Source organism: Tetrahymena thermophila (genome assembly GCF_000189635.1).
Source record: "Tetrahymena thermophila SB210 genomic scaffold scf_8254448, whole genome shotgun sequence".
Taxonomy (NCBI): Eukaryota; Ciliophora; class Oligohymenophorea; order Hymenostomatida; family Tetrahymenidae; genus Tetrahymena; species Tetrahymena thermophila.
Window position 1 is genome coordinate 146,397 of NW_002476227.1, and position 27,889 is coordinate 174,285.

The 27,889-nt window shown below is 21.7% G+C and overlaps 7 protein-coding genes across 7 annotated transcripts; 2 read left to right on the plus strand and 5 right to left on the minus strand. All coding sequences in view use genetic code 6, as the record gives it.

Moving 5' to 3' along the window:
* Window positions 1-294: 294 nt before the first annotated feature.
* TTHERM_00925740 (hypothetical protein) lies at window positions 295-2,221 on the plus strand (the record flags this gene model as incomplete). The annotated part of the gene is made up of 2 exons (XM_001031190.3): window positions 295-1,542; window positions 1,697-2,221. 2 exons carry the CDS (start codon window positions 295-297, stop codon window positions 2,219-2,221), a joined length of 1,773 nt encoding a protein of 590 aa, XP_001031190.3.
* A 719-nt stretch (window positions 2,222-2,940) lies between these two features.
* On the minus strand, window positions 2,941-5,226 carry TTHERM_00925750 (hypothetical protein; the record flags this gene model as incomplete). The annotated part of the gene is made up of 1 exon (XM_001031191.2): window positions 2,941-5,226. The coding sequence occupies exon 1, from the start codon at window positions 5,131-5,133 to the stop codon at window positions 2,941-2,943; it is 2,193 nt and encodes a 730-aa protein (XP_001031191.2). The 5' UTR covers window positions 5,134-5,226.
* Window positions 5,227-6,449: 1,223 nt separating this feature from the next.
* TTHERM_00925770 (zinc carboxypeptidase family protein) lies at window positions 6,450-7,982 on the minus strand (the record flags this gene model as incomplete). Its single annotated transcript, XM_001031193.2, has 1 exon — window positions 6,450-7,982. The coding sequence occupies one exon, from the start codon at window positions 7,980-7,982 to the stop codon at window positions 6,450-6,452; it is 1,533 nt and encodes a 510-aa protein (XP_001031193.2).
* Window positions 7,983-9,487: 1,505 nt separating this feature from the next.
* On the minus strand, window positions 9,488-10,181 carry TTHERM_00925780 (hypothetical protein; the record flags this gene model as incomplete). The annotated part of the gene is made up of 2 exons (XM_001031194.2): window positions 9,488-9,980; window positions 10,138-10,181. 2 exons carry the CDS (start codon window positions 10,179-10,181, stop codon window positions 9,488-9,490), a joined length of 537 nt encoding a protein of 178 aa, XP_001031194.2.
* A 3,833-nt stretch (window positions 10,182-14,014) lies between these two features.
* Window positions 14,015-16,520, plus strand: TTHERM_00925790 (hypothetical protein; the record flags this gene model as incomplete). Its single annotated transcript, XM_001031195.2, has 6 exons — window positions 14,015-14,470; window positions 14,699-14,886; window positions 14,958-15,383; window positions 15,443-15,620; window positions 16,234-16,341; window positions 16,401-16,520. 6 exons carry the CDS (start codon window positions 14,015-14,017, stop codon window positions 16,518-16,520), a joined length of 1,476 nt encoding a protein of 491 aa, XP_001031195.2.
* Window positions 16,521-21,044: 4,524 nt separating this feature from the next.
* TTHERM_00925810 (hypothetical protein) lies at window positions 21,045-23,874 on the minus strand (the record flags this gene model as incomplete). The annotated part of the gene is made up of 11 exons (XM_001031197.2): window positions 21,045-21,084; window positions 21,463-22,000; window positions 22,064-22,176; window positions 22,232-22,317; window positions 22,743-22,840; window positions 22,892-22,976; window positions 23,116-23,208; window positions 23,271-23,450; window positions 23,573-23,604; window positions 23,689-23,791; window positions 23,848-23,874. 11 exons carry the CDS (start codon window positions 23,872-23,874, stop codon window positions 21,045-21,047), a joined length of 1,395 nt encoding a protein of 464 aa, XP_001031197.2.
* A 707-nt stretch (window positions 23,875-24,581) lies between these two features.
* On the minus strand, window positions 24,582-26,474 carry TTHERM_00925820 (kinase domain protein; the record flags this gene model as incomplete). The annotated part of the gene is made up of 9 exons (XM_001031198.2): window positions 24,582-24,633; window positions 24,906-24,995; window positions 25,070-25,159; window positions 25,265-25,354; window positions 25,436-25,525; window positions 25,809-25,898; window positions 26,031-26,120; window positions 26,205-26,294; window positions 26,410-26,474. The coding sequence occupies 9 exons, from the start codon at window positions 26,472-26,474 to the stop codon at window positions 24,582-24,584; spliced, it is 747 nt and encodes a 248-aa protein (XP_001031198.2).
* Window positions 26,475-27,889: the final 1,415 nt, after the last annotated feature.

Below are 27,889 nucleotides of genomic sequence, written 5' to 3' on the forward strand. Positions count from 1 at the left end.
AGGTTTTTTATTATTTAAAATTTCACTGGAAGATTTGAAATAAAAGTGATATGAAGAATCTTTCTATTAATTTGTTGGTAACGACTATCATGGATTTTTAATAAATAGATCAACTCCTTTAAATTAACAAAAAAATATTTAAAATCTTTATTTAGATCATTCAAGATATTCGAAGAAACAAAATTTCTAACTATTACAATCAATTAATTAATTAATTTCTTCAAATTAAATAAACAATAATAATTGCAATTTCTTTATTGATTAATTTTATTTAATTATAATACTCGTTCATATATGTATAAAATTGGAAGCACAAATTAAACGCTTAAGTAAACTTAAGTCAAAGGAAACAACCAAAAAGATGGGATGCCTCCTATTAATCTATCCAGATAAGGATCAAGTAAGAGTTCTTAGTCATCCCATTCCGTAAAGAAGACTTATGATTAAAACAAAAACACATAAGGACAATAAGGAAGCACTCATTCAAGCAGAAGTGTGAGCAAACAATCTAGTTTAGGTGGAGAGGATTCTAACAACAAGCTAACTGAGGATAAATTTAAAAATTTGATAATAGAAAACAATAATCTAAGTATAATTATAGAACAAAAAGACCAAGAGTTAGATGATTTGAAGAACTCGTATAGGAATTAATACAAAGAAATAATGACAAAAGTAGATTAAATGGAGCAATTTATTCAGCAACAAGATAAAAGAAATTAAGACATGGTTGAAGAATAGATATAAAAAAATTAAATAATAGAGCAGCTTTAAGCAAAAATAAATGCTTAAGAATAAATTATAGAATAGGAAAGAATTAAATGTATGGGTTATTAAGCTAATTTCACTTAGATTGAAACTCATATTAGCTAAGTCATTAGCGAGAATGAAAATTTAAATATCCTAAAAGACTAAAAAGAGTCTGAGATTCAAGCAAAGCAAGAAGAACTTTAGAAGGCTCTTTAGAAAATAGAAGAATTAGAATTGCAAAACAACATTTATAAAGAAAATAACCCTCAGCTTTATTTGGAAAGCTCAGAGCTTATTAAATTACAAAATGAGTTGTAAGAATAAAATGATGCCTTAAAAAATTAGGTCTAGGGTTTGGAATAGCGCATAAATGAACTTGTGTCTTAATAAAGCGAGTATCAAGAAAATATACAAAATTTGCAAGCACAACTTGACTAACATCAACTGTTGAGTTAAAACACATAAAACTTTAACAATACTAATTAATTAGAGAGCTAAGCAACTTAAGAATAAACGCCAATGAATGTGTTTTTTTAAAATACTTAAAATTCGGAAAACTAAAAGCAATAAGAAGAAATAAATGACAAAAATAACACCTTGATTTCAGCCACAAACAGCGTTTATCTAACAAGTAATTTATTTGAGCAAGAGATCAATAAATTTAAGGAAGAACTCAACTTAAAGCAAATCTTCATAGAGTAGCTCAATGAAGAAAATGCTTAGCTAAAATATGAAATTCAATAATTATAATTAAACATTGCAAATAAGTATGAAACAGCTTCAACTCAGGATTAAGTAGCTTCTTAAAATTTATTTATAATGAATATTAACTTTATTATTTATATGAGAAAATTAAATTTAATATTTAAATTATTAAATTTAATTTGATATTTAAAGATAACATTTAATTTAATATTTAAATAATAAAATTTAATTTAAAATTAAAAAGGATGAAGTTTTACAATTGAAAGCTTAAATCAACGATTTACAAAATTAGATTTCATAATTAGAGAATAAACAAATTGAATAAATTGAGAATTTTACAAAAATTCTTAATGAGAAAATGAGAGCAGAATAAAATGCTCACAATTTAAACCTATAATTGGAATGTTTAAAAAATGAATTAGAGAACTCTAATTCTCTATCTAAAAGTAAAAAATATTCAAATGAAAAATCATCTTCTAGACTAGAAGAGCTCAGAACTTAGTTGAGATAATTAAGTTAAGAAAATACAGAGATTACTTAGAAAAATAACTTATTGCAAAGTGATGTTGATTCACTAAAATCCTAGCTATCAATAGTAAACATATCGCTTGAAGCCTCTTAAAAACTAGCAACCATAAGAGGTGAAGAGCTAGCTTTATTTGAATAAAAATTTAAATAAAATGTATAGTAAATCGACCAATATAAATCCTAATACTAATCAGCACTTGAAAATTTACTAAAGTGTTAAAGCAACATTCAACAGAATTGAATTTAATTCAACAATTTTTCTATTTAAAATGTATTCTTTTTATAGTTAATTTTTGATGTAAATTCTTTAAAACTAATGAGCTAATTTTTTATTCAAAAAATAAATAGATTAAACTATATTATTGCAATTAATTTATTTCACCATTTAAATACTATCAATTGAATATTCAGGAAATTTCAATAAAATTCAATATGGTCAAGAAAATTTTTGGAATTTATTTTAAAAATAATAAAAAATTTAATGAGTCAGTAAGTTTATCTGGTTATCCGTCTGTCAGATTGACTATAAGAAGTGAATGTGCATTTAAAAATAAATATTTTTTAATATATGAATAAACAAGAACAAATAATTAATTTTATCTTATTTTAAGTAAATTATTTTAATTTATATTTAATTCAAATCAAAATTGCTTTATGTGAGCAATCTTATTAGAACCATTTTTATTATATTTTGAATTTTATATTTTTAATTAGATAAAAAAAGATTGGTAAATTTTAATCTATTTAATGTCAGTTGATTAATTTTCGTAAAATAAATAAATATGAGTTGATTAGTGCTTTATATTCATGAATTAGTTGCATATATGTAATTTTTTTATGCATTTTTATTTATATTTTAGAGAGTTAATTATAAATATGATTTATTTTATATTATAATAATGAGTTCAATTTGATGAAACTTAATTAATTAGTTTTATTTTTGATATTTTTTCAATACCATCAGCGATAACTTTTTATTTTATCTTTTTCGCTATCAGTTCCATAATTAATCTTTTAGATGTCATTTAAATTGATGCACTCACTTTTTCTTTAAATAGTGAATTTAAAACCTTTTTATTGTATGCTCGGACTATTGATTTAGTTTTTTTATATTGCATTTTATGCTACTTCTTCATGAGGTTTTAATGATATACTTTTTTTAGAGCACATTGGACACTGACTTTTTAACTTTAGCACTTCAATCATTCTTAGTTTTATTTTTTGTAACTCTTCTTAAATCATAATAGCAGGTTGAATCATACCTATAATTTGAGAAGTGTTTTTAGTATTATCTTCAGAGCTGAATTTATGGTTGTAAAGAGTTATATTTGATGAAGAGTGGCCACTTACTTAGTTTGCTAAGCTATTTTGATGAGTCAAATTATTGCTTAAATTATTTCCAGTGTTTTAGCTCACGTTGGTTGTTTTATTCATATTATTAGAATCGTTATTTGAAAACTTAGTTTTATTTTTGCCTGTTTTATCGAATGAGCTTATTTAAATAACCTTATCCTTTACTTTATCGAAATGAATTTTTCTCTTAGGAGAAGTTGGTAAAGATGATCTTGGTTGCTAACTTGTAGATTTATAAGATTAGATATCTTCAATAGGTTGTTGATTCTATTTAATCAAGGATGCTTTCCTAAATTCAGCTAAGGCTTTAGAGTTAGGAGACTGTTTTACCAAATTAGTCAAAGAATCAGCTTAAGACAGACTTTCTTACACATATTGCTACTCCATTTACAATATATTTTTAAAGCAATCATTTTCAAAAAGGTTAATCGGAGCTTTTTGTTCAATGAGTCTTTTTAATTATAAAATGGCTAAATCTTTTATCTAATTAGAAATTGTAAGCAATTTATTTAAATCAAATTTTTCTGAATCTAATTTATCTATCCTTTCTTTTAATTACTCTCTTTCAAGCTTTAATAGATTCAGATCTAAGTTATTAGCAGAGCCTTTTGTGAAAACAGTTTCACTAACAAGGCTATTGTGAGTTTATAATTGATTTTGAGTGTGATAAGGAGCTTAATAGCTTTAAAGTTCTTAAATGGAAGCATTTCTTATAGATTTGTTTGTATTGGAAAAGTTGCTGCCATTTACAGCTGTATTGCTTGGTATTATTTATTATTTTTTACTGGATGGAAAGAAGAAAGGTCCCTTTAAATCTTTGTTTTTAGCTGATTGAACTTGTTAATTCGGTTGCTAAGGAATTTGTTGTAGATACAGCTACTAAAGTGCAGAAGGGTTGCCAGTAGCAGAGTGCGGTTATATTTAAAACGTCTTATTAAATTAAGCATGAGACTATGTGAAATCAGTTGTATTTTGGTTTTTAAAAAGGGATTTCATTGGTGAAAAAACACCTTTTACATGCTAAAAGTTAATTTATTAAATTTAAGAATTCGCCTAAGAAATGCTGCTGTTTTATAAAGGGCTTTAAGAGCTACTCCATTATGCGCCACTTCCGCTTTATTGTTATATTTATTGCAGAAGTGTAGATTAAATAGAATTTTGTTGCTGATTATTATGGCTTAAGTTATTGTTTGCGAAGCTATTTCTTTAAGATTATTAGAAATTAGCTCCTATATTAAGGTGGATATTTTTTGCCTGTTTATTCTAATTAGAAGGAGAAAAATTAAGAGCCTTATGAGAATAAGAGATCCTTTTTTAATTTTTAAAGTCCTACATTAGAGACTCATTACTTAATTTATTTTGAATTGACTTGCGATTGTTTTGAGTTAGCTGTAAACCATTGTTTAGTGTAATTTATGGTATTGGTATTTATTGTGCATGCTTTTATTCTAGCTCTCCTTACTGCTATTAAGAAATAGTTTATTCTGTGTCCTTACTTACAGTGTTTTATGAAATATTCTAAATTTTACTATTTCCAATACTTGAAAACATGTGTTAACCAGCTATTAAACTGCTATTATTATGTGTGTTCATGTTTTTTATAGTATCTACTTTCGCTAATGTAGATTTTATTTAATTTACTTGCTAATTTGAATATATTTAGGTAATTAAATCATGCTAAAGCTACAGGGAAGATGGTTGGTGAGAACTAGAACGAAAATTAGAAGCTGTTGAATTTAAACTCTTCACTCCAGTGGAATTCTAATTTAGCTAAAGATTTAGCTTTGCCTAAAAACTCATTAAGGAAAAGATAATGAATGTGCTTACTTAGAATTTATTGATTCTATTTATTTGCAATTAAAATAAATATCTTAATTTTGCTTATTTTCTTAATTTTTTAACTTAATTAAAAAGAAAAAAAAACAAAGCATTTATAATTAAAAAAACAGAGAACCCTTAGATAGAAATTTTTGATTGAATTTAGAATTAAATACGATTGATATTAATCATTAAGTATTGAATAACTACATTTTAATTTATAAAAATTGTTTGATAAATAATCAGCTTTATAAAGAATATGAGTGGTTTGTTATTAAATTATTAATCCTAAGGGCTAACAAACAGCTACTTACAACCATCTCATTTATATTTATTTTTACATCTATTTTTTAATAATAACTTCTTCAGCTATCTACGCAATCCTTAAATATAAAGAAAAGATATTTTTGTCCACAATTCTTCTAATTACAATCAAATACTTTAGAAAATTTTGTTTAATTTATAAAAGAAACTTATTTAATTTTTGATATAAAATGCTTTTTGATAACAAATAGCCATCCATTGATTTCTAAATCTACAAAGTCGTACTAATTATTGTTTACACTTAATTCCTTTATAACAAAACTTACTATATTCATATCCAAATTCAAGTAATTTATTTATACCTCAATTTATTTTACCTCTTTTCTCTATTTCTTTTCATAAACCATTTTTTTATTCAATGAATAATTATTTTATTTAGGATATAATTAAAATCATTAAATAAATAAAATAAATACACTTTTTTTCTTTTAGATTAAAGATTTAATTTTCTTTAAATGTTATTTTGTTTGTTTTAAACATTAATAATTATTTTTTTATTGAAAAGCTATTTTTAATAATATAATTTAAATTTTATAAACAAACCTTATTTACATTATTTTTAAACAAATATTTTAAATACTTCAAATATTAATATTTTATATAAAATTAGTCTTATAAGGTTTGTGTAAAAAAAGTACAATTAATTAAAAAATCTATCAGTAATTTATTTGAAATAGCTAATTAAGTATATCGCTGTTCCTGCATTTGAAATATCACAATCATCAACCTTTAATGATATCATGATTTATGATAATTCAAAAGATTATTATATTATTCATCAACATTTTTTGTTCTAGGTTTAATTTTTTTTTTTATATTTGTTTTAAAATTCTTAATAATTTTAAATTTTTTTCCTCAAAGAGTTCTGATTACTTTTTGAGGAAATTCGGCCCCCTTAGAAAGGGTTAAGTAATTAATTAACTAATTAAGTAAGAAAATTAGATTTTATTGTTTAATATGTGTCATTCATTCATTCATTCTTGGAAAGAATCTATATTAAATACATCTGCTAGGATAATTTCTAAAGACTTAGATTTTGTTTGTATGAATAGCCTTAAATTGTGATAATTTAAATTCTTTTTATAATAATCATCAATTTAAAGTTTACAATCGTAATTTGGGTAATTTACGATTTCAAATATTTTATCTTGGAGTGAGACTCTTACTTCTATCTGTTAAGAGTCTGTTTTTACTATTAAATCTTTACCCTTGACTGGTTTAGAAAGAGAACTAAATGGACTCTTTGAGACTTATCCATTAGAGTAGAGTAAACTGTAAGTTAAGCAATCTATAAAACCATCTCTATCTTTCTCAGTATCTCTGACCATGCCAATATCAAAATAAGTTCTATCAACATTACATAAAATTTTAAATCTAAATATATATTTTTATTCTTTATCTAAAATGATGTTAGATACGCATTAACCTGGATAATTTGAATCAGTTGTAGCTTTGATGGAAATACTTTAATTTTTAGTTATGGAAATAATTTATTTATCGTTATTAAAGTTAGTCTAATTAAAGGTAATTGGTTATTAATTCAATTATTTTTTTTCAAGATCAAATACTTAATTTCTGATAATATCTAAATCATAGTCTCTCAATAGTTAAAAATCTATGGGTTTTTTGTTTGGTTGAAAGAGCTCTATATTATTAAGTTAATCCAACAACGGATGTATTTAATTCAAAATAATTTTAAACTTTTAAGTGAACTTGTCAGAACAGAAATTAGATTTTGTAGAAATGAGGCTGACGATTTAATCAACAAAAATATTTTATTACTCTATTTAAATCTTTGTGTCTGAATAATCATGATTTTTAGATTATTTGCAATCTTATTGACAAAAAAAATTAATTTAATCAACTAAATTTAGTATTGATTTTTTAATGATGCTAGGATAATCATAATTGATTTAATTTTTAGCATCAATGTGTTAATTCAAAAGTTAAGAAATAACTTTAGTATTTTGGTCTTTTGCTTCTATCATTTATTTAATTATTTATTTGCATTTAGCTTATTTTTGATGGACATCAGTTTTATCTTCTAAAAGAGTATTTCTCAGATCTAAAATCTTTGAAATTTCTTAGTATTTTTCTAATATATAACTGTCTTTATATTACTTTAGAGAGTAGTTTATCATTCTCTTTTTGCACTGATCAACTTAAAAAAGAAAGTCTTAAATTAATTGATCAAAAAAGCTGTTGATTTGTTAAATAAGAGATGATTAAATATCTTAATCTTTCGATTCATTTATCAAGCTTTGCAGAATTTTATCATTGTTCAAAGGAGGCCACTTAGACAATATTTTTTGGTTTCCTTCATCAATTAACTTGTGAATAAGTATAAAATTTTTTTGCTAGTAGCTCTCATCTTCATCTTAACAACAGCAGCAATATAAAATATCTTTCTCATAATTTTGAGGTAAATTATTTACTTGAATAAATTCTAGCTTAAATCCAAGATGCTTTGGACATTTAAGCATTTATTCACTATATTTAACATCCATATTAAATATTTATCTATCTAGTTTGCTATTTTATAGAATTCTAAAAATCTTGTTTTACTTTTGCTGAAAAACCAAATAAAAAATAAAAAATAAAAATTAATTATATTAATTTTTAATACACACTCCAAAATAATATAAATAGTTGAATAATTTTGTGGTAGATCTATTTATTAATCAATCAATATTATTAATTTATTATCTCTCTATCTATTTATTTTATATTTTTCTACACTAAATATTTTTTATAATGAATAAAATATTTGTATTAAATATATTTAGCATTCAATATAAATTAGAGAAGAATATATTTATTTAGTCAAAAAAAAATTAAAAATCAAAAAAAGCAAACAGGATTTCATAATTTTACAATATAAAAAATTTAAATTTTTTAGTAGTGTTAAATATTATTAGATTCTAAAAGATTTGTTTTATAAACAAAAAATAAATCTATTTTCATCAAATTCTCTTTCTCAAATAAAAAAATATTTAAAAATATTAACTTTATACTTTTAATTTGATATTTTATAAATTATAATTATTAGATATTGTAGAAATCCTTCCTATAATCGACGCAATAGTTAAATAATAATTTCATTTAAATATGTCAAATATCCAATTATTTTTTTCAAAATCAAGTTGGCCATTTATGATAGCAATCATTTACTCTTAATTATTTTTAAGCATCTAAAAATACTTCTATTAACACATAAAATTCAAACACAAATAATCATCTTTTTATACATAATTACCTATTTAAAAGATAATTAATTTGTTTATTTATTTATTACTCAACACAATCAATATTGATATAATAGAAAATAAGATCTATTATAAAAAATATATTATAAACTTTATCTAATTTACAAATCAAAATATTATATATATAAAAATTTTCAAAATGTCGATGTAAAAATTAAGAATCCATGTCCTAACCATTTTTCTATTAAACTAAAGTTAATGATAGATGAATAAATTATTTTGTTATCAAATAATCTAAGCAAAAATCAAAGTTAGAAATAATTAAAAAGTTTGTATTTATTTATATTTTAAAATGAAATAAATAAATATCTTAATATTCTTTGAATTAAAATACTTTGATGTTTATGAAAAATAAAAATATCGAATTAATTATGAAAATATTATTTGTAATTAAATTTGATTAATTTTATTTGATGTATTTTTATTTAATTTATTTTAATATTTATTTATTTTTTTAATTTGTTTTGTATTTGTATTTGATTGCTTGCTTGTTTAATTTATTTTATTTGTTTATTTGTAAATTTTATTTTTTATTTCTTTTGTGTTTATTTAATATTTTTATTTTTTTGTTTTTTCTTTGTTTAATTTTTTATTCTTGCTTCTTCTTGTTTTATGTTTAATGTGCTTTTAGCGCTGTTATTAATTGCTTGCTTGCTGTCTTTATCTATATCTAGTATTTTTAAAAAATATTTCTATATATTCATTTCTTTTTAACTTTTGGAAATAAGTTTTTTTCGATATTAATCTCAACTTAAGTATTTATTTGTTATCTTAATTTCTATTTTAAAAAACTAATGGATTGGATGTTCACCGATTCGGGGATTTAAAATATAATTGTCATATCTTGAAATCATGATAATTTTTGGGTTAAATGCTTAAGGAAATTAATATTTTGCGAAAAAAATGTAGAGAATTGGAAATAACTTGGTGATTAAAGAGTAACATGATTTTGATGAGGAAACTTTGCAGACTTCATTTTGATTTGTTTAAAAACTTAGTGGAATGGAACCCCATTTCATCTATTGATGAAACAAAACTAAAGATTAAAATATTTTTTTATCTGTTTGCAAAGTTAGTTATTCATCTTGAAAATGTTCTCCAGAACTCAAATTATCCTTTCTCTTTTAATTGTTTAGTTTGTTAATTTATTTGAGTTTTTAAAATTCTTTGAATTTCTTGTATCTAAATTTAATTTTGATTTTGATTTTGATTTTTCCTCTCTTAAAGTAAAGCCAATCGCTTTATTAAATTAAAATAATTAAATTCTTTCTTTTAATAATGAATATAATAAATATTGAATGACTTGAATAATTAATAAAATGAAAGAAAGAAACAATGAATGAATGAATGATTGGATATATGAATGTTTGAAGATAATGAATAATTAAATATTTGCTTGCTTTTATTGAAGTCTGTCTGTGTTTGTTTAAATACTTGCATTAATAGTATTTATTTGGCTATATTTAATCATTAAAAAAAGTGTAATTAAATTGTCAAAAAATGTCTTTATTTTTTTCTATGAAAGTAAGTAAATGAATTCTGATTAAATGTGATTGCTTGTTACGAAATTTATTAGGAAAGCTTAGTCAATCAAAGAACATGGAAAATGTAATCTTTTTGAATCAATGAATCAAATATTCAAAAACATTTCCAAAGATTTCAATTTTACATATTGTAATCAAAGTTATTCTTTAAATACCATCGGTTTGCGAATAACCAATTTAATATTCTTTGAGTAAAATAATCGTCTCTCTGTAATTATAATAAATTTTTAAATATAACTTTCAAGTGCGTCATAAAGGGACTTGTCTATAATAAAATCCCTTGAAATGGCTCTATCGAAGACAGAATGCCTAAAAAAAGCATTGAAGAAAATGATTTTACCTTATATCTGATAGAAATATGACTTTTAATTAATGCAATAAAGGAATAAAAAAATTTTTTATAATAAGGAATAATAATCATGTAAAGTTGTTAGTCTTTAATATATGACTAATGCGTATGAAAGTGTGTATTTGCTTATTTATATATTTTATATATTTATGCTTCAGAAGAGATTATAAGGATACACATTTTAGATTAATTTACATTCGATGAAGACAATATATTTACTTTCAATTAACACTGATATTTATATTCTATTCTTGCAGAAAAAGCTTTTTGCTTGAGGTTTTTCAATACAGATTCATCAAAAGTGCACTTTCATTTTGAAAGAAATTTTAAAGTATGTAAGCAAAAAATTTTTTTTTAACTAGATGTCAATCAAAAAAAGTAATTCAGCAATCTGAAAATAAAATTTTTAGAATTATTAAAATCGAAATCATTTTATTTCTTTTTAATTTGTACTTTTGATTTGATTGAGCTCAAAAGCTTTTTGATATAGAATCTTTCTCATTTGATTTCTTTATTAGCTTGCATTTCTATTAAAAAGAAATACTATATATGTACGTATATACATAAATATTGCTTTGAATTAAAAAAATGCCTCATTGGAAATTGTTATAGATAGATACATAGATCAGTGAATTAAGTAAAAAAAATTTAGTTTTTTTTTAAATAAATTTCACTTATTTGGTATCTAAAAAGAAATATAATATTATATTTAGTTTAATTTCTTTACTAGAAATATTAATCAACTCATTCTTTTTAACAAAAGAAAATCTCTTCAATATGCATTTATTTAATAGTAAAAAAACAAAACAATTATAATTGAAATTTCTGATTAAGTAAATTGTAAAAAGCACAATCAATTACACTTATATTGCAAAGCGATATATATATATATTCTTTATTTTTAAAGATTGATTAGAAGTTATAAAAAAATACAATTCTTATTTTTTTCTACATTAAAATTAAAAATAAAAAAATAATATTATAATTATTAAGAAGAAGAAAGTAAATTGAAAACAAATTAAATTACCAATTTAGCACGGACTCAGTTAAAAATTGATATAATTAATTAATCTGATCCTGTTTGCTAACAATTAGAATAATAATTATTATTAAAATACAGGTTTTGATTTGTATTTTTATTGAGTATTTTTCAAGTATTACCTAATTTAATTATAAATTAAATTTCTCATTCTTTCCTAAAAACTCAATATGTTTCAATGTGTTAGGTTTAACAAAATCTTAATTTCTTGATTATTCAAATGTGCTTTGATCAACTCAATTTACAAATTTGCTTGTCTTGTTAAATTTAGTCAATTAAATTTGCTTAAAAATAAAATTTTAAGTTGAGAATTGAGCTGAATTTTCTGAATTAATATACATACATATTGATGCTATAAAATGTAAAGTATTTTACTTTTTTTCTTCATTACTTTGAATATAAATAAAAGTTTTAGTTTACATCAAAGTTAATTTGAAAAATGAAAAATAGTTATAGACCATCTGTCTAATTATAGTATTTATTTTTGTATTTTAAATAATTTTAAAACTAAACAACCAACCATAGATTTTGCATTCAAAAATAAAGTTACATACATTCAAAAAATATGTAATTAAAGATGAAAAGCAATATCAAAATTATCATAGCGAAGTAAAAATTATTATTTTTTAAAGCGAAGTTATTGTGAAAAGAAAAGAATTGCATAATTCGAGACTAAAACCTAAGTGAAAAAATTATTCAGTATTTTTTAATTTTATGAATAAAAAATGCAGATAAGTATTATTTATTTATTATATATTCTTTTTTTTCTTTCTTTCTTTTTTTGTTTGTTTGCTTGCTTGCTTGCTATTGTCTTAAGAGCAAATTTAATTATATTTAATTTGTTAACATTAAATTTAAATGAAGGATTTATTTATTTATGCATTTATTATAAAAAATTAAAGAATGTAAATCGTCCTAGCACATTCGGCATTGAGGCTTAAAATTACAGAAATCAAATAAAAAGAAACAAACAAATAATCAGAATTTTTAATTAACAAATTTTATCTTTTCAATATTTTCTAGTTCACCTAAACAAATAAACAAACAAAAATTAATTTTGCCTAATTATGCTTATTTGTTTCATCAAATAATTGATAAATTCTTGATTAGATACTTATTTCTAGTTAGTTAGTTAGTTATCTATGCAAATTATTCTACAATTTTTTTCACTCAATTAAAAGAAAATATTTATCTGATTTTTTTTATATCAAACAAGCAAACAAACAAACAAACTCAATAAAAAACGCATACAAAAGCTGTAATAGATTATTATTTTAGAAATATTGATATCTCTGTTAATACAAATAATAAGTCGTGTTACAATAACTATCAGTAAAGAAAAGTATTTACTTGCTTATTAGGACGATAATACAAAATATATATAATGCATGTATGTAAATAGGTAAATTTTTGTGAAAATTTAAACGAACTTCAAAATCAGAAAAATTTTATGAAATATTTAGCTATATTTGTTTTATTTTGGAATATGGAATAGGTATTTTAACATATTGCAGCTTATTTTCAAATATGTTTGCTTGCATTTCATTAGTCTTAAGATGCTTACATTTGATGAATGAATTATGTATTTACTGCGAACTTTTTTCATAAAATGTGTTACATAAATTGTTTTAAAGTTATACTAATTTTAAAGGTTACTTGATAATATTTGCAAAAACTTAGGGGTGAGGTGCAATTGATAAATTTGTTGGAATTGATTAGAATTATAAATTTAAGCAAATCTGAATGTACGAAGTATTAAATCAATGATCTGATTGAAAAAGTAAATAAAGTTTTGATATAAAGTTAGATTGATTGAAAAATAGATAGAACATACATAGATATACATACATACATTCATACATACATATATATACACACATACAGTTTTGAATTCTTTCTTTTCAAAGGCTTATCATAAATTAATAAATATATAAGCAAATAATTGGCCGATCTATCTATCTATTAATAAATCAATCTAATTACAATGATATCAATAATAATATCAATTAATTAAATTTTTGACAAACAAGCAAATAGTCTGATAGATAAGTAGGTAAGTAGGTATGTATGTAGGTAGGAGCTTTCTCCAACTAATTAAATTTGTAGATATTGATTTTTTTTATTATTAATATAATACTCAAATAAATTATAATAAATAAGTAGAACCCAATTAATTTAAAAAAAGGTAAATTAAAAAAATAAAAAACAAGAAATTAAAAACACATACTTATTGTTTGTTTTTGAGCTATCTGCCACACCTAAATACCCAAACTACCTCTTTAGCACTCCCTTCAAAGCACTTTTTTCTGCCCTTCCAAACTAATATTCCCTTAAAGAAAGAATGGACCGTATTTACAACTTGAGAAAATCCAACTCAAAACTCTGCTTTTAAGTTGATTCTTATTTTGATGATGAAGCTGAATCATTAAAGAATTCATAGGACAGCGAAGAATTTAAATTAAAAAATAGAAGCAAATCTTCTATGAGTAACTCGAAACTACAGAGCTGTCTTAATTCTCACTAAAGCAGAAGAAATTACCAAGCTAGAAGTCTTTAAGAAGATTAGAGGACAAGCTGCCAGAGCACAAGCTTCCCATCTGAGGATATATCTAATCCTAGTATGGCATCCATCAATAATAATAATAATAATACAACTGAAAGTAAAAAAAGCAAGAAATCCATGAAGATCTAAGATAAATCAGTGGCTTCTCTCTAAAAATGTCTTATGAAACACCTTGAAAGAAATTCCGCTGCATAAGAACTATTAGAACACTCTAAATTTTTCAGCTTGCCCTAGGTAAAATATTATTTATTATGCTTAAATGCTCTTAAATTTATAATAGAACTATTTTTCTAACAATTTATCTTCCCGTTTTTATTCTCAACCTTGTTGAGAATTTGTTTCCCCATTATTATTTTTTACTATTCTTAATTTAAATTTATTTATTTATTTTTCCTATTTCATAAATTAAATAACTTAACATATATATATATATTTAAAAAAACTTTACATTTTAATCAATAGATTAATTTACCAGTAAATTGTTCTTACTTACAAAAGCAAGCAACAAATCCCATTTAAGAAAACAATTTAATATCAATTTTCTCTTCCTTAAATGAGACTCACTCTCCTCTCTACGCAACATCTAATAAAAATCAATAAATTGTGACACTGGCTTTGCGCTAAAACCTGTCTTTTGACTATCTATAAAAGTAATAAAAATTAGCTTTTTAAATAATTTACAGATTTTATAATAATTTATTATCCTAATTAAAATCAAAAGTTGTCCCAACTACTTCACATCATAAACCAGCCCTCAAGTCTTGAAAAAAATAATAGGATTTAAGGATTTTTCCAATTCAATTTAAATGAAAAACTCTTAAATATTTTCTTAGAAGGATTAATCCAGCTGCTTGAAGGAAGCAAGTAGCAGTGATAAATAAGCAAATATTTAATAGAAGGCTTCAATAAATTCAAGGAAGAAAAACAAGGTTTAGTCTAAATACTCCTAATCACAGTCAATTTTGCAATTGGCAGAGAATAACAAATAAAACAGCTTCATTATCGTCGAAAACATAAAATACCAGTCTTAAGACGACAACTCTGAAAACAAATAAATTCATATTCACATAAGTCACTGCTTGCTCAAGTAGTTAGGTTGGGATATCTAAGAATTTGTCGATCAAGTTTCCTTTTCTGGTCTTCCAGAGTAAAAAATTTAACAATTTTATTTTACAATTATTTTATTAAAATGCTATTTTAAAAAAGAATTGCTTGCACCAAGAATTATGAGAGCCTTATTCACTCATTGATGTCACTTTTAACAGAAAATACAGAACAATCTTCATTGTGCGAGAAATCAGTGGATACAAATGATACCAGTAATTTCAACTCAGATAAAGAAACTTTCAATGCAGAAATGAGCTTAATCAGTTGCAAAGGAGAGGTAAAAAAATAACATTTTTACAAATTAGATAATTTGAAAGAAAGAGAGAGAGAGAGAGAAAGACGAGAATATTTTAAAGTATTTAGAGTGAAAGATAAACAATTGTGAAAAATTGTTATTTATTTACTTATTTTTTTTGTAAATACTGTGATTTGGTAAAAGAGGTTATAGAGAGTTATACTTGCGAATTACAGATGCGCTGGTGATTATTAATTAATTCTAATAATTTCTGTCAATATAAGAAATACCGAATAAAACTTATAAGAAAATATTACTTACAAAATCAAAAATTTATCAAATAAATATATAGCTTGTTAACTTCTAATTACTAAACAATTTACTTTGATTTGCCGAATTTATTGTTTATAACAAAATACATCCAAATACTTCACAAATCCTATTAAGTTTCTCAAATTTACCTCAAAATCAACAACTAAAATTGCCAAACCGCAGCAAATATCTCTCTAATTTACAAAACACTGAAATATTTTACATATTTAAAGCTGTTTATTTACAAATAAGTATTTTTAAAATTTTTCAAATAATTTTCTTAATAAAAAAATTTGAGTTTGCGTTAGAATAAATTAATAAATATGCAATTATTAAAAAATAGGCAATTGCACAACAATGCGAAGTATAAATGTGCGAAAACGGATCACTTTTCTTTAAATTTGCAAGACTAGAAGAATAGCAAGAAGATAAATTAAAAATGTCAATTAAGGTAATTTAACATCTTCAATCAAGTTAGTTTTTAAAGTTTAATTATATTAAAATAAATAGCCAATCAACTAGAAAAGGTATCTCTCTAAAACTGAAATAGATTATCTCGCTACTCACTTTTTCAAGGAGGAGTCTCTTGGATACGACGTTAAAAAGGTTTGTAAATATAAGGCAATTTGACTAATAATTTGAATGATTGGCAGGTCGCTGTTGTTTTAAATTCTCAATTTAATCAAAACTAATAATATAATACTATACATACTACTATCAAACATATAACAAAAACTTAATTAATATCACCAACATAATTATAAAAAAAGTTATTAATCAATCAAAAAACAAAATTATAAATCTACCTATATCTAAATAATAAATAAATAAATAATTACTCAATGCTAGCAAAAGTAAAATGAAGGAAAAATAAAAGCGCGTAGAAACAAACTTTGACTTTTAAAATTTACTTTAAAACTATGTAAATAATATGAATGTAAGAAAAGCGGATGATTAATTCTTAAATAGAAAATAAATCAATAAATAACCTTGAATAATTTTTAACTTCATTTACTGAGCAGATAAATAAAGAAATAAATATATTATTAAAAGTACTAAAGTATAATAATAAATACATTAATTAATCAATCTTTTAAGTATCTCATTACATATAACTTTATGTCTCTGTATAAAATATCTTAATCTCATTTTTCATAATTACTCATCGATTCAAATAATTTGTTTCATTTAAGAAAAAAGCTTTTTATCCTTTAGCTCTAATTTTTTTGTATTATCGTATTTCGATTGGCATAATTATACTTAGTATATTAATGCTACTTATTTACCTTTCAAGGAATGCTTTAATCGTTTTATCTTAAAATAGCATGAAGTATTAAAAACTATGTGATAAAGTAAAATTTTTATAATAATGATTTAATTGAGGTGAAAAATTATATAATTTTGTGTAAAACTTGATCTGATAAGTATTTTATTATATAATATTTGGTCATTATGGTTTTTACTTTAACTTGGATCTAGTACCCAATAAATAAATTAATTAATTATGTATTAATTTGAGTGGTGCTTGCTATTCCTAAACAAACAAAATACAAACAAATAATTTATTTATGTATATTTTTGAGGATATTTTTCACTAGGCAAAATTAAACAACGAAATATTTATATTTTCGTTCTAGTATATTTCTTACTAATCAAGCTATTACTAATCATTTTCCTATCAACTTATCAGAATTGGTTATTGTTTTATGATTTTATCCTCAAAGTTTAAAGCCTCATTTTTACACATACAAATTTATACATCCTACGAATCCAAGTAGTTCAACTAATTTTATGATTTCGCAGTATTACAAGGAAATTTGCTAACAATTTATAAAGTAACTAATTTTTACATTATTTAAATTCGAAGTACAACTTTTAAAATATTTAATCAAATTTAATCAAATTGAAAAAATAAATAAATTTATATGAAAATATTTTACTTTTACTAATTTTATCCAAAGCCGTAAGCTTAATCTTTCGTTATGAAGTAACTTCATTAAAACTTAAATTTGCTATTTTATTTTTAATTATTATTTTAGTCACAGTAAGTCCAAAAGAATTGAATAGTTAAGATAATTAAAAACATACCTTACCCTTAATTTTTAATAAAATAGAACAAAAAACAAACGCAAGGTCGCCTTTCGACCAATTAAATCTAACAAAGATTACATTTTTTCAAACAAGGATCTATTGATTTATTTAGTGTATTTTGCTTGATTAGGCCCATGAGCATCCACTCAAAAACTACTAAATTGACCCAATTTATTCTGACATAAATTACATTTTTCACATCGTAGTATTTTTTTTTTTCGAATATTTTTCAAAAAATCGAAGTAAACTATATCGAAAGCAATTTAATAAATACTATTTTAAAGTGACTTGCATAATGCAAAATTTTCTCTTTAAAATTGAATTCTTGTAATCAAATTAATTAACACCGCATGCACATCCATTTTCAAAACAAGTTATTTTTTAGTATTTTGTTGAAAAAACAAAAGAAAATATTTTCTTCAATTTGAATAATAAATAAATAAATAAAAGAACTTCAAAGTATTTTCAAAATCAAAGTACAAAATTAAAAATCTACATTTTATTTTTATTTGAACAGAACGCAAAAAGTATGATAACAAAAAAAGGTTGAATTAGATATTTTCAACTATTAATCTAGCTATCCAATATTTAAAATTTTAACAAGTTCTAGGAAAGATTTATTTGATTATCGCCTATTGTAAGCTATCTAAAATATTAAAATAAACTAAAAAAATTTATTATATTTTAAAAAACAAGCGAAATTAACTGTAATTAATATTTTCTTAACTTGCTCACTTGTTATAACAATTCAAATTGAGTGTATGATTTGATTTTTTAATCCATTGTTTTCTACAAGCACGCGAATCAAATTATTTATTTTATTTCAGGCAGATTACATTTAAATACTCTGAACTGTCCGTAACGTTTAAATGTTCCTAAAAAATATTTACTTTCTTTCTATCCAAATATTTAAACACTTACAGGTATTCGAATTTTATGAAATAATCCTAAAATTCTAACATTCTCAAACTTTCCTTTTTCTTTACAGAAATATGATTTGGTCTTTACCTTTTTAAAAAAATATATATCACAAAGAGCTATTTACAGTAGATAAATAACCAACTATTTTCTCAATCAATTTTCTTATATGTAATTATTTGTTTTATTTGAATGATTTTACTGTATAAAAGTGTTAAATTTCTAAAAATATCTATTTTTAAATTTGCTAAAATATTTCAAATATAAAAAATACTGAAAATGTTTTACTAAATTGCAGCTAAATCTTTGATTTCAATTAATTTACAAAAAATTTACTTTAATTATATCTAAGACCATATTTAAGCACGAAGATAGATAAAATTGGCTTCTAAATTAATTACAAATACCAATAAAGCTTTAAGTTTTATGTCCTAAAGTAACCTAAAAATAAAATTTTACACATAATTTTGACTGTAAAATGTTTCATTAAGGTTTTCCTTATATAAAAATTGTAAGTAAATATTTTTTAGATAATTTTTCCTCCTTCCTTTCAGTTTATAAAAGAATATATTCAATTGAATTACAGTTAATGTTGAAGTATTTTATGATCATTTGAAAAAAATTATCTAATGTTTTTGTGAAATGCAAATATAAAAACATTAATTATGTTAATGTCTTTATTTTGAGAAATGCTAGCACTCATTTATTCATTCATTCTTTCTTTCAATCATTGATTGAGAAATTTATGAATTAAGAATGTGTTTGTTTTTGATGAAAGCATTATTTTGATAGTAGTGGAGATAAGAAAGGATGATAACATTGAATAGAAATTATCAATTAGAAATTAAGATCTGAAAGTAAGAATTATTTGAAGACTGTAACTCAAAAGATGCAAATTAAGAAATTATAAACAAATAAATAAAAGAAAAATATATAAATAACCATCATTCATTGATTAGACATATAAAAATATATAAATAATTCCAAATATTGCTGGCAGGATTTATCACAAATTCAAAAGTAATTGATAAGTGAAATAAATGAGTAACATTTTTTGCAAAATAATAACACATATTAAATATTAACGAATATTTCTTTGTCTCTATAAATAATTTACTTAAAGGGATCAAATAAACAAAAAAAAACAAAAATCTACTGCTTTGAATGTAAGAAAATAAAAGCTTGAGTGTTTTTTATAAAATTTGAAATCAAGAAAATCTATGTTTCTCATTTGTATTTATTTGAGCAACTTAATTTCAAAGTACAGTTTTTATAGTTATATTTGTTTTTTGGCTAACAAAAGTACAAATTATTTGTTTGTTTATTTATTTATTTATTTAAGTGCTCGCATTTATTAATGCAAAATCTGTTCAGTCTTTCTAATCAATCAAAATTAAAAATCCTACTAGACCGCAATTTCTAATTATTCGATCATCTCTTAGTATTTTTTTAATTTTATTCTTCATAATGTTATTGCATTCAGTATTATTGGCTGAAATAAACTTAATTACCATAACAAATATCTATTTTAAAAGCATCAATCAAGTCTTTCTTCTTTTCTTCATCATCAAATATAAATATGAAAAAATTTATGTTTGCTTTTAAATGGAAAGATAAAAAGCAAAATACTAAATAAAGAATTGGGTAAATAAATAAATAAATTAATTAATTAATTGATGAATGAATTAATGAGCAAATATTTTATTCATACTTGCGAAAATTGTTATTTTTAAATTTGGTTACTCAATACTAATTAATTAAAATAATGCATGCGCGCGTTATTAAATAAATTAGATTGTAATATTTTTTGTTCAAGATACATTAAAAAGCACTGTTGTTTGACAATGAAAGTTTTATATATAAATACATTAACAAATGCATGAATTGAAAATAAATTATTTTTAAGATAATAGAATTTAATATTGTTTGTTGTCTGTCATCTTTCTTTTATTAATTAAGTTTTATATTTTTTTGACAGCAACCAATTGTTATTTTTATTTTTATTATGAGATTTAAATATTTGATAAATATGAATAAAAGCCTTCATCTAAATAGCACTCTTGACTTATTTTTATATCCTAAGAGTAATTTAACTTGTCTAACTCGTCAAATAAGAAATTTTAAGAGAATAAATTATTCGTTATTTCAGATTCTGTCTATCATTAGTTCACCTACTGACGAATTTCTATGTTTTAAAATAAAAAAATTGATTGTTATGAGAGCTGGATTTTTTGTCTTATGGAATGTATTAAAAAGAAAGGGGTAGGATTTGATTAGTTAATTAATGTTGCAAACAAACTAATCAATTTAGACAAATTCTTTGAATTAAAATAACAATTAATTTTTTAGTCTTTTTATTAATTTTATTCTTTCTTGTTCGCTCTTCCTTTACAAGAAATTCCTTAATTAAATTTGCTTAATTCATTCTTTGGTTATATTTTACAGTGCAAAAATTATGGCTAAAATTTAGAAGGAATTATTAAAATATTCATCAATCATACTGTATATTAATTTACGATCAAAAAGTTGTTTAAATATCAAATTAAAATTCAAAATTCCTTACAAATTTCTCACATTCAGTTTTCTATTTATTTTTTCTTCTTTCATGTTTCTTGAAAAGTTAGAGTTAGAACTTTCCTAGTATGTCGTTGAAGTAGTTTCGCTTTCATTTCTAAAGAACTTTTTTTCTGCATTGTAGCTCTTGTTGCTAAAGTTGTTGTAAGACAAATAAGCGGATTGGTTCTGCTTTTGCTTATTCTTGCTGCTTTTGTTAGCGCTGTAAAAAGAATTTGTGCATGTTGGAGTATAAAAATAATTTTGATTTTCTTCTGTCAAGTGTAATTTAAGCTGGTCGCTCGAAAGCTATTTCTGTTATTTGAATTTCTTTATCTTAAGCAATCTATCTTGAATCGCTTTCTCCCTTTCAATACTTCTTTCCTATCCTTTCCATGTAATTATGTCACCATTTGACTTGCATGCACTAGGACACCTCTCCTGAACTTTCTTCTACTTTAATCTGATCTGCCCATTTGCGAAATCGTACATAATTTCCTCTTTTACAAACTAATTTTCCAAATTCTCATAACTTTAAGTAGGAATATCTATATTAAATATTAAAAATTGTTAATAAAAAAATCTAACTAAATATTCAAAATTAAATTTACTTTCAGTCTAATTAAAAAGTTATAAATAGTTTTTATTGTTTCCATTTACACATTTTTCAATAATTTATTATTAACTAAGAAGTTAACTCTCTTTGGTTCTGTTATCGTTAGTCCTACATTAAATAAAATATTCGTTAATTTAAAGATTTAAAATAAAATGAATTTTACCTAAATTAATTTAAAACTTTCTAGCCTAGCTTTTAAAATGAATTAGGTTCATATCTATCGTTGTTTACATCTGTACTTTCAAAAATCTTACAGTTATTACAAAAACATTACATTAAAATCAACCAAATTCGAAATAAATAAATAAATAAATAAAAATAATTATTTTTTTTGAAAAGGTAACAAATAGTCTAAGTATAAATAATTAATTGTTAATTTATGTAGAAATTTAAAAATATTGCTAATAAGTCTAATTGATTATTAAAAGAGAGAGATTAACTGATCATATTCAGTATCTCTAATTTATTTTTCAAATAATTCAAATTTATTTATTTATTATTACATTTTTAAGTTATTTTAATTTCACATTTTTAAAATTAAAAAAATTAATTTATTTATTTGTTTATTTGTTTGTTTTCTATCACCTAATTCAAAAATTATTTGAAGGAATTTCGATAATAATAAAACTTCATTTAAATTTATTGTAGACAAACAAATTGTTTTAAAATAATACTTATTGGGTGTCGACATCAAGTTTTTTAAGATTCCTTAAGAAATTAGGTTTGTCTAATTGACCATCTATAAATTCTTTAACCACAATGAGAGATTACTCTTTTATTATATTTTTAAAATTAAATTAGTAAAAACAAATAGAAACTTTACATTTATTGCTGACTTTTTGAACTTAATTTGTATCTCCTCCATTAAAAGATCTATAATTCTTCAATGTCATAGATTATTGTATATCCTTAAAAAATATTGAATATTTGTTTACATTATAAAATTTTAACGATTAATTGGAATAGTATTAGATGTAATAAAATAAATTAGTTTGTTTGTTTGTTTGTTTGTTAGTTAGTTAGTTATTAATTTTTTTATTTATTTACTGTATTGTCTGCTAAGTTGTATGACTAAATTTTATTTCTCTGTTGGCCTAAACGAACAGGTGATTATGAGCATAATTTTTAATTATCTACATTCTAATTGTATTTTTATATAAAAGAGTCATTTATTTTTAAATTATAAAATATTATCTATCTACTCTAAGAAGTGTTTTGAAATCTAATCTATCTTAAGAAATTGCCAAATCAATCTCCTTTTCATTGATTGGAAGATAAAGTTTATGCTTTATGTTTCTCTTTAACAATTCAGAATCAATTTATCCCTTTTCAAACATTTCATAGTTTTCTCTAATTTTTTCCTTGACATATTCAGTCATATCCTGTAATGTTATTTTTTTTAATATTAGAGTTGATATAAATGCATTAATTAATCTTTTTGTTATCATTTTTGTCATCTATCTGTCAATAATCTCAAATAAATATAAATAATGAATGTCTTTACTCTTCCTTCTTTGAACTACTAAAAAGACTATTCTATTATAAAAATAAATTTCAGCATAATTATGACTAAAATTAATATCATTTAGGATTTTCTTAATTTAATAGACTTTATTTTACTCGTATTTTATGGCCTTTTCAACATGGATACTTTTTTTTAATAATTCTGTTGATAGCTTCCAGATACTTAAGTCTAGTTATTGGAGCAAGCGCTAATTGGATTCTAATTTTATTTATAAAAATAAAAATTAGTTGATCTATTACTTGCAAAACTATTACTGCCTTAAAGTTCATATGTGTCCTCATCCTATTTGAATGCTTATACTTAATGCTACTTTTGTTACTGCTAATGAAAATTAATCAATCAATGTATTTATTAAGTTTTATTTGTTGTCAAAAAATTAACAATAAATCAATTTTTTTAATTTTATGACAAAAACAAACACAATAAGTAAATATCTAAATAACAAAGCTAAATAAGTTTTTGTCATATTATACAAATTAATCTGATGGCTAAAATATACTTTTGTCAGTCACCAAATTAAATTTTTCGCAAATAGATACCTTTAAAATTTTATTTTTTGTGGTTATTTCTATTTAATAATCAATATATGTTTGTTACAGTATTCTTAATTTAAATTTCACTTATAACATATTTTGATCGTTAATAAAAACACTTCAAAAAAATATTCTGTTATAATTCCTTCAAAATTATTAAGTTAAAAATTAAAACAAACAAGCTCTTAAGATACTTAGATTATTGTAAAAATAATCAAGTATTCCAATCTTTATTTTCAATCATTATCATTATTTTACCTTCAAACACAGCTAAATCTTTAACAAGACATTTAAAAAGAAAATCAATATTTTTAATTGAAATTTTTTAACTTTGTAAAAATAATATTTATTCATTCATTAATTAATTAATTATAAAATATTTTAAAAATAAATTCACTGCAACATTAAGAAACATTATTTTATATTGAATTAATTATATTAAAATTTAATTTTAATCACTTCATTTATTTTTAAGTTTTATCTATATAAACCTTCTGAATTCTGTCACTATTTATTTATAATAAATAAATTAACCATTAAATTTTTAAATTATATTTATAATAAAAAATTATTAAAGCTATTATTTAAATAGGTGTTATCTGAATGTTTTTCTTAAAATACTCCATTCAAAAAACAAATGAAAAACTTAAAATATCAAAAAAAATTCTACTATACTCATTCATTTTAAAAATATTCTTACTGTATTTATTTAATTTAATGTTTCATTATAATAATTCTTTAACTCTTATTTACAAAAGAAATAATTTTAATTTTTTTACTTTAGTTAGAGTTTTAAGGTTTTAAGATTTATAGATTTGGAGAGGACAGATACAACGCTCTAAATAGCCTTTTCATCAATATTATTTTCACTTTAAATAAATATTTAAAAAAATATAAATTAAGTCTCTTGGAGACTACTGAAATAATGATAAATTGAGATTACCCTAAATCAAGTGTAATATTTTAAAGATTTTTACAACTTGAAAGTGCTTTTACAAATGTTGAAACTCCTTTTTGACCTACTTAGTTAAAGCTTTTTATATAGAAAATGTTTATTTCATATTAGTTTAACTCTTTAAAAAAACAAAATATTTATTAACTATTAAAATTTATTTTATAAATTAATTAAATTTAATACTAGATGCTGATTTCTAGAATTTTAATACTTTCAATTTTAGCTATTTAAAGACCTAAATTAGTAATTCCATCATCGTCTATGTTATTTTAGCTTTGAGTTTAGAAATATATATTAAAAACATATTTTATTTTTATTAAAACATATAAAATATTATAAGTATTAATTAATTACTCAACAAGTAGATTTAAACTAGTTAAATTTTGGCACTTTGTTAAACCAATAACTATTTTTAATACTCCTTCACTTCCTATATTATTAATCCTTATTTTTATTTAAAACAAAAAAAATATTAAATTTTACAAAATTAAAAAGGAGAAAATAGTTTTAGAATTTCTAAAATAAATTTTTTTTTATAGTTTGGGATTATATTTTTTAACTAAATTTATTTATTTTTTTATGAATTTCTCAAACAATTCTTTTAAATTTAAGAAAAAAGACATAAAAATTAAGATAAAAAGCTATAAATTACCTTGTAAATATATTTTTGTCTAAAAAACTCATTAAAAATATTTGTAAAATAATTAAAAATTAATTAATTAATTACCCTAGATTTAAACTTAGACTTGTAATATTTCTTAGATTTTGAAGAGAATCTCCTAAAAGGCTTGAGCCTTGAACTCCAATTAGGCATTTTCTTTTGTAAACAAAAATAAAAATTTGTTTCAATAATAATAAAAATAATAACTTAAATTGTAAATAAAAAGTATTAAGAATTTCATTTTAAAATAATATTAAGAATATCATTCATATAAAAATAATATTTTACTTAAGAACTATATTTAAAATTGAAAGAGATGAACATTTAGATAAACCATTAATTAAATTTGATGCTCCTTTTAAATCTAAGAAATTTCCTCTTTATTAGTAAAATATAGTTAATGTTAAAAATAAAAGATATTTAATTTGATTTAAATTAAAAATGAATAAAACATTTTATTACTCCAAAAATAGCTCTAGAGTTGTTAAATTGTTATTTAGACCTAAGGAATAACCTAAGCTAAAAGCTCCTTCTTAAGTAAAACAGCAGTTTCTTTTTTATTTTAAAATAAATAAAAACAAAATTCATTATATATTTAAGTTTTTTATTAATTTTAATTTAAAAAATATTAATTTTTCTTAAATGTTTATAATATAATTTAAAATACTCTAACACAAGCTTTAATGTAACGAGATTTTTACATCCTGATAAACCATCTGAAAGAATAGACATACCTTCATCGTTTATGTTATTATAGCTTTAATTTAATTTATTAAAAATTTAATATAATCAACTTTAATTTTAAATTTTTTTTTCAAGCTAAAAGTAATTATTTAACTAATTAATGACAAATACATAATTAATTAATTAATTACGATAGATCCAGAAACAAATAAACTATATTTTTTAAGGCTAAAAAAGTATTTGATAATCTTGAGCAATCCTAACTGTTAATATTAGTATTCCTTTTGAATAATATTAAATTAAAAACAAATTTTTTTTTGAAATAATAAATGTTTAAAATTAATTTTAGTAACAGTTTGAAAATTTCACTAGTGCTTGACAATAAATAAATAAATATATTATTCAACAAAATTAATTTAATAACCTCTCATTTATGGCAAAATTTATTAGCCAAAAAATCTGCATTTAAAGATTAGTTAATAAAAATGATAATTTATTTTTAGTATAAATTTCTTTTTAACTTTTTTTTAATTTATCATTACATGAATAAAAAATATTAACTTTTTTAAAAGCGTTAAATAAAGTAAGCAAGCTAAATATTTAAAACTTTAAAATTATTTTTTGTTAAAATTAAATAAAACTTTTTTACTTTAAATGCAAAGATAAAGATGATAAGTTATTCATTTTTTAAACCACAGAGCATAAAGCTACTAAATTTTCGCTACCAATACAATTAAAGCTATTTATTTTAAAAAAATATATTCCCAACCAACAATATTAATAAAAGGTATTTTAAATAATTAAGTTTAAATAATTTTAAAAGACAATTTATAGAAAGAAAAAAAAAAGAAAATTAATTACTCCAAATTTATATTGAAAGATTAAATATTTATACATTTAATTAGTGCTGTTGTTAAACTTGAAAAGCTTTATTGTTAACCAATTTTATTCTAACTTTTTTTTATTAAATAAAATAAAATATATTCTGTAAATTAGTGAATCAATCAATTAATCTAATAATAATAAACAAACTAAAATATATTTATTTATTTATTTAATTCATTGAAAATTTTTCTTTTCTAATATTCGAAGAATTTTACGAAAAATCTAAATGTAAGTTGAAATGGTCCTAAAAGCTAGACTAAAGGAACTTTAAGTTAAATAAGATTTAGCTCTGAGAAATGAGAAATATGTTTAAAATATTTTACTTCATCTAATGTTTAAAAATTGCTTTTTTATTGCATCATCTTTTTATCTATCAAAATAACTTTTCAATTAAAATTTAATCAATAAATTGAAAATAAATAACAAAGTTAAACTTAAAAAAAAATTTTATCTTTTATTTTAATCTTGAGATAAATTTAAACTAATTTAAAATATATAAATTACATTAGTAAGAATTTTTTAAATATTCACAAAAAATATTTTAATTTTTAAAGACATTTTTAAATTTGAATTTAACA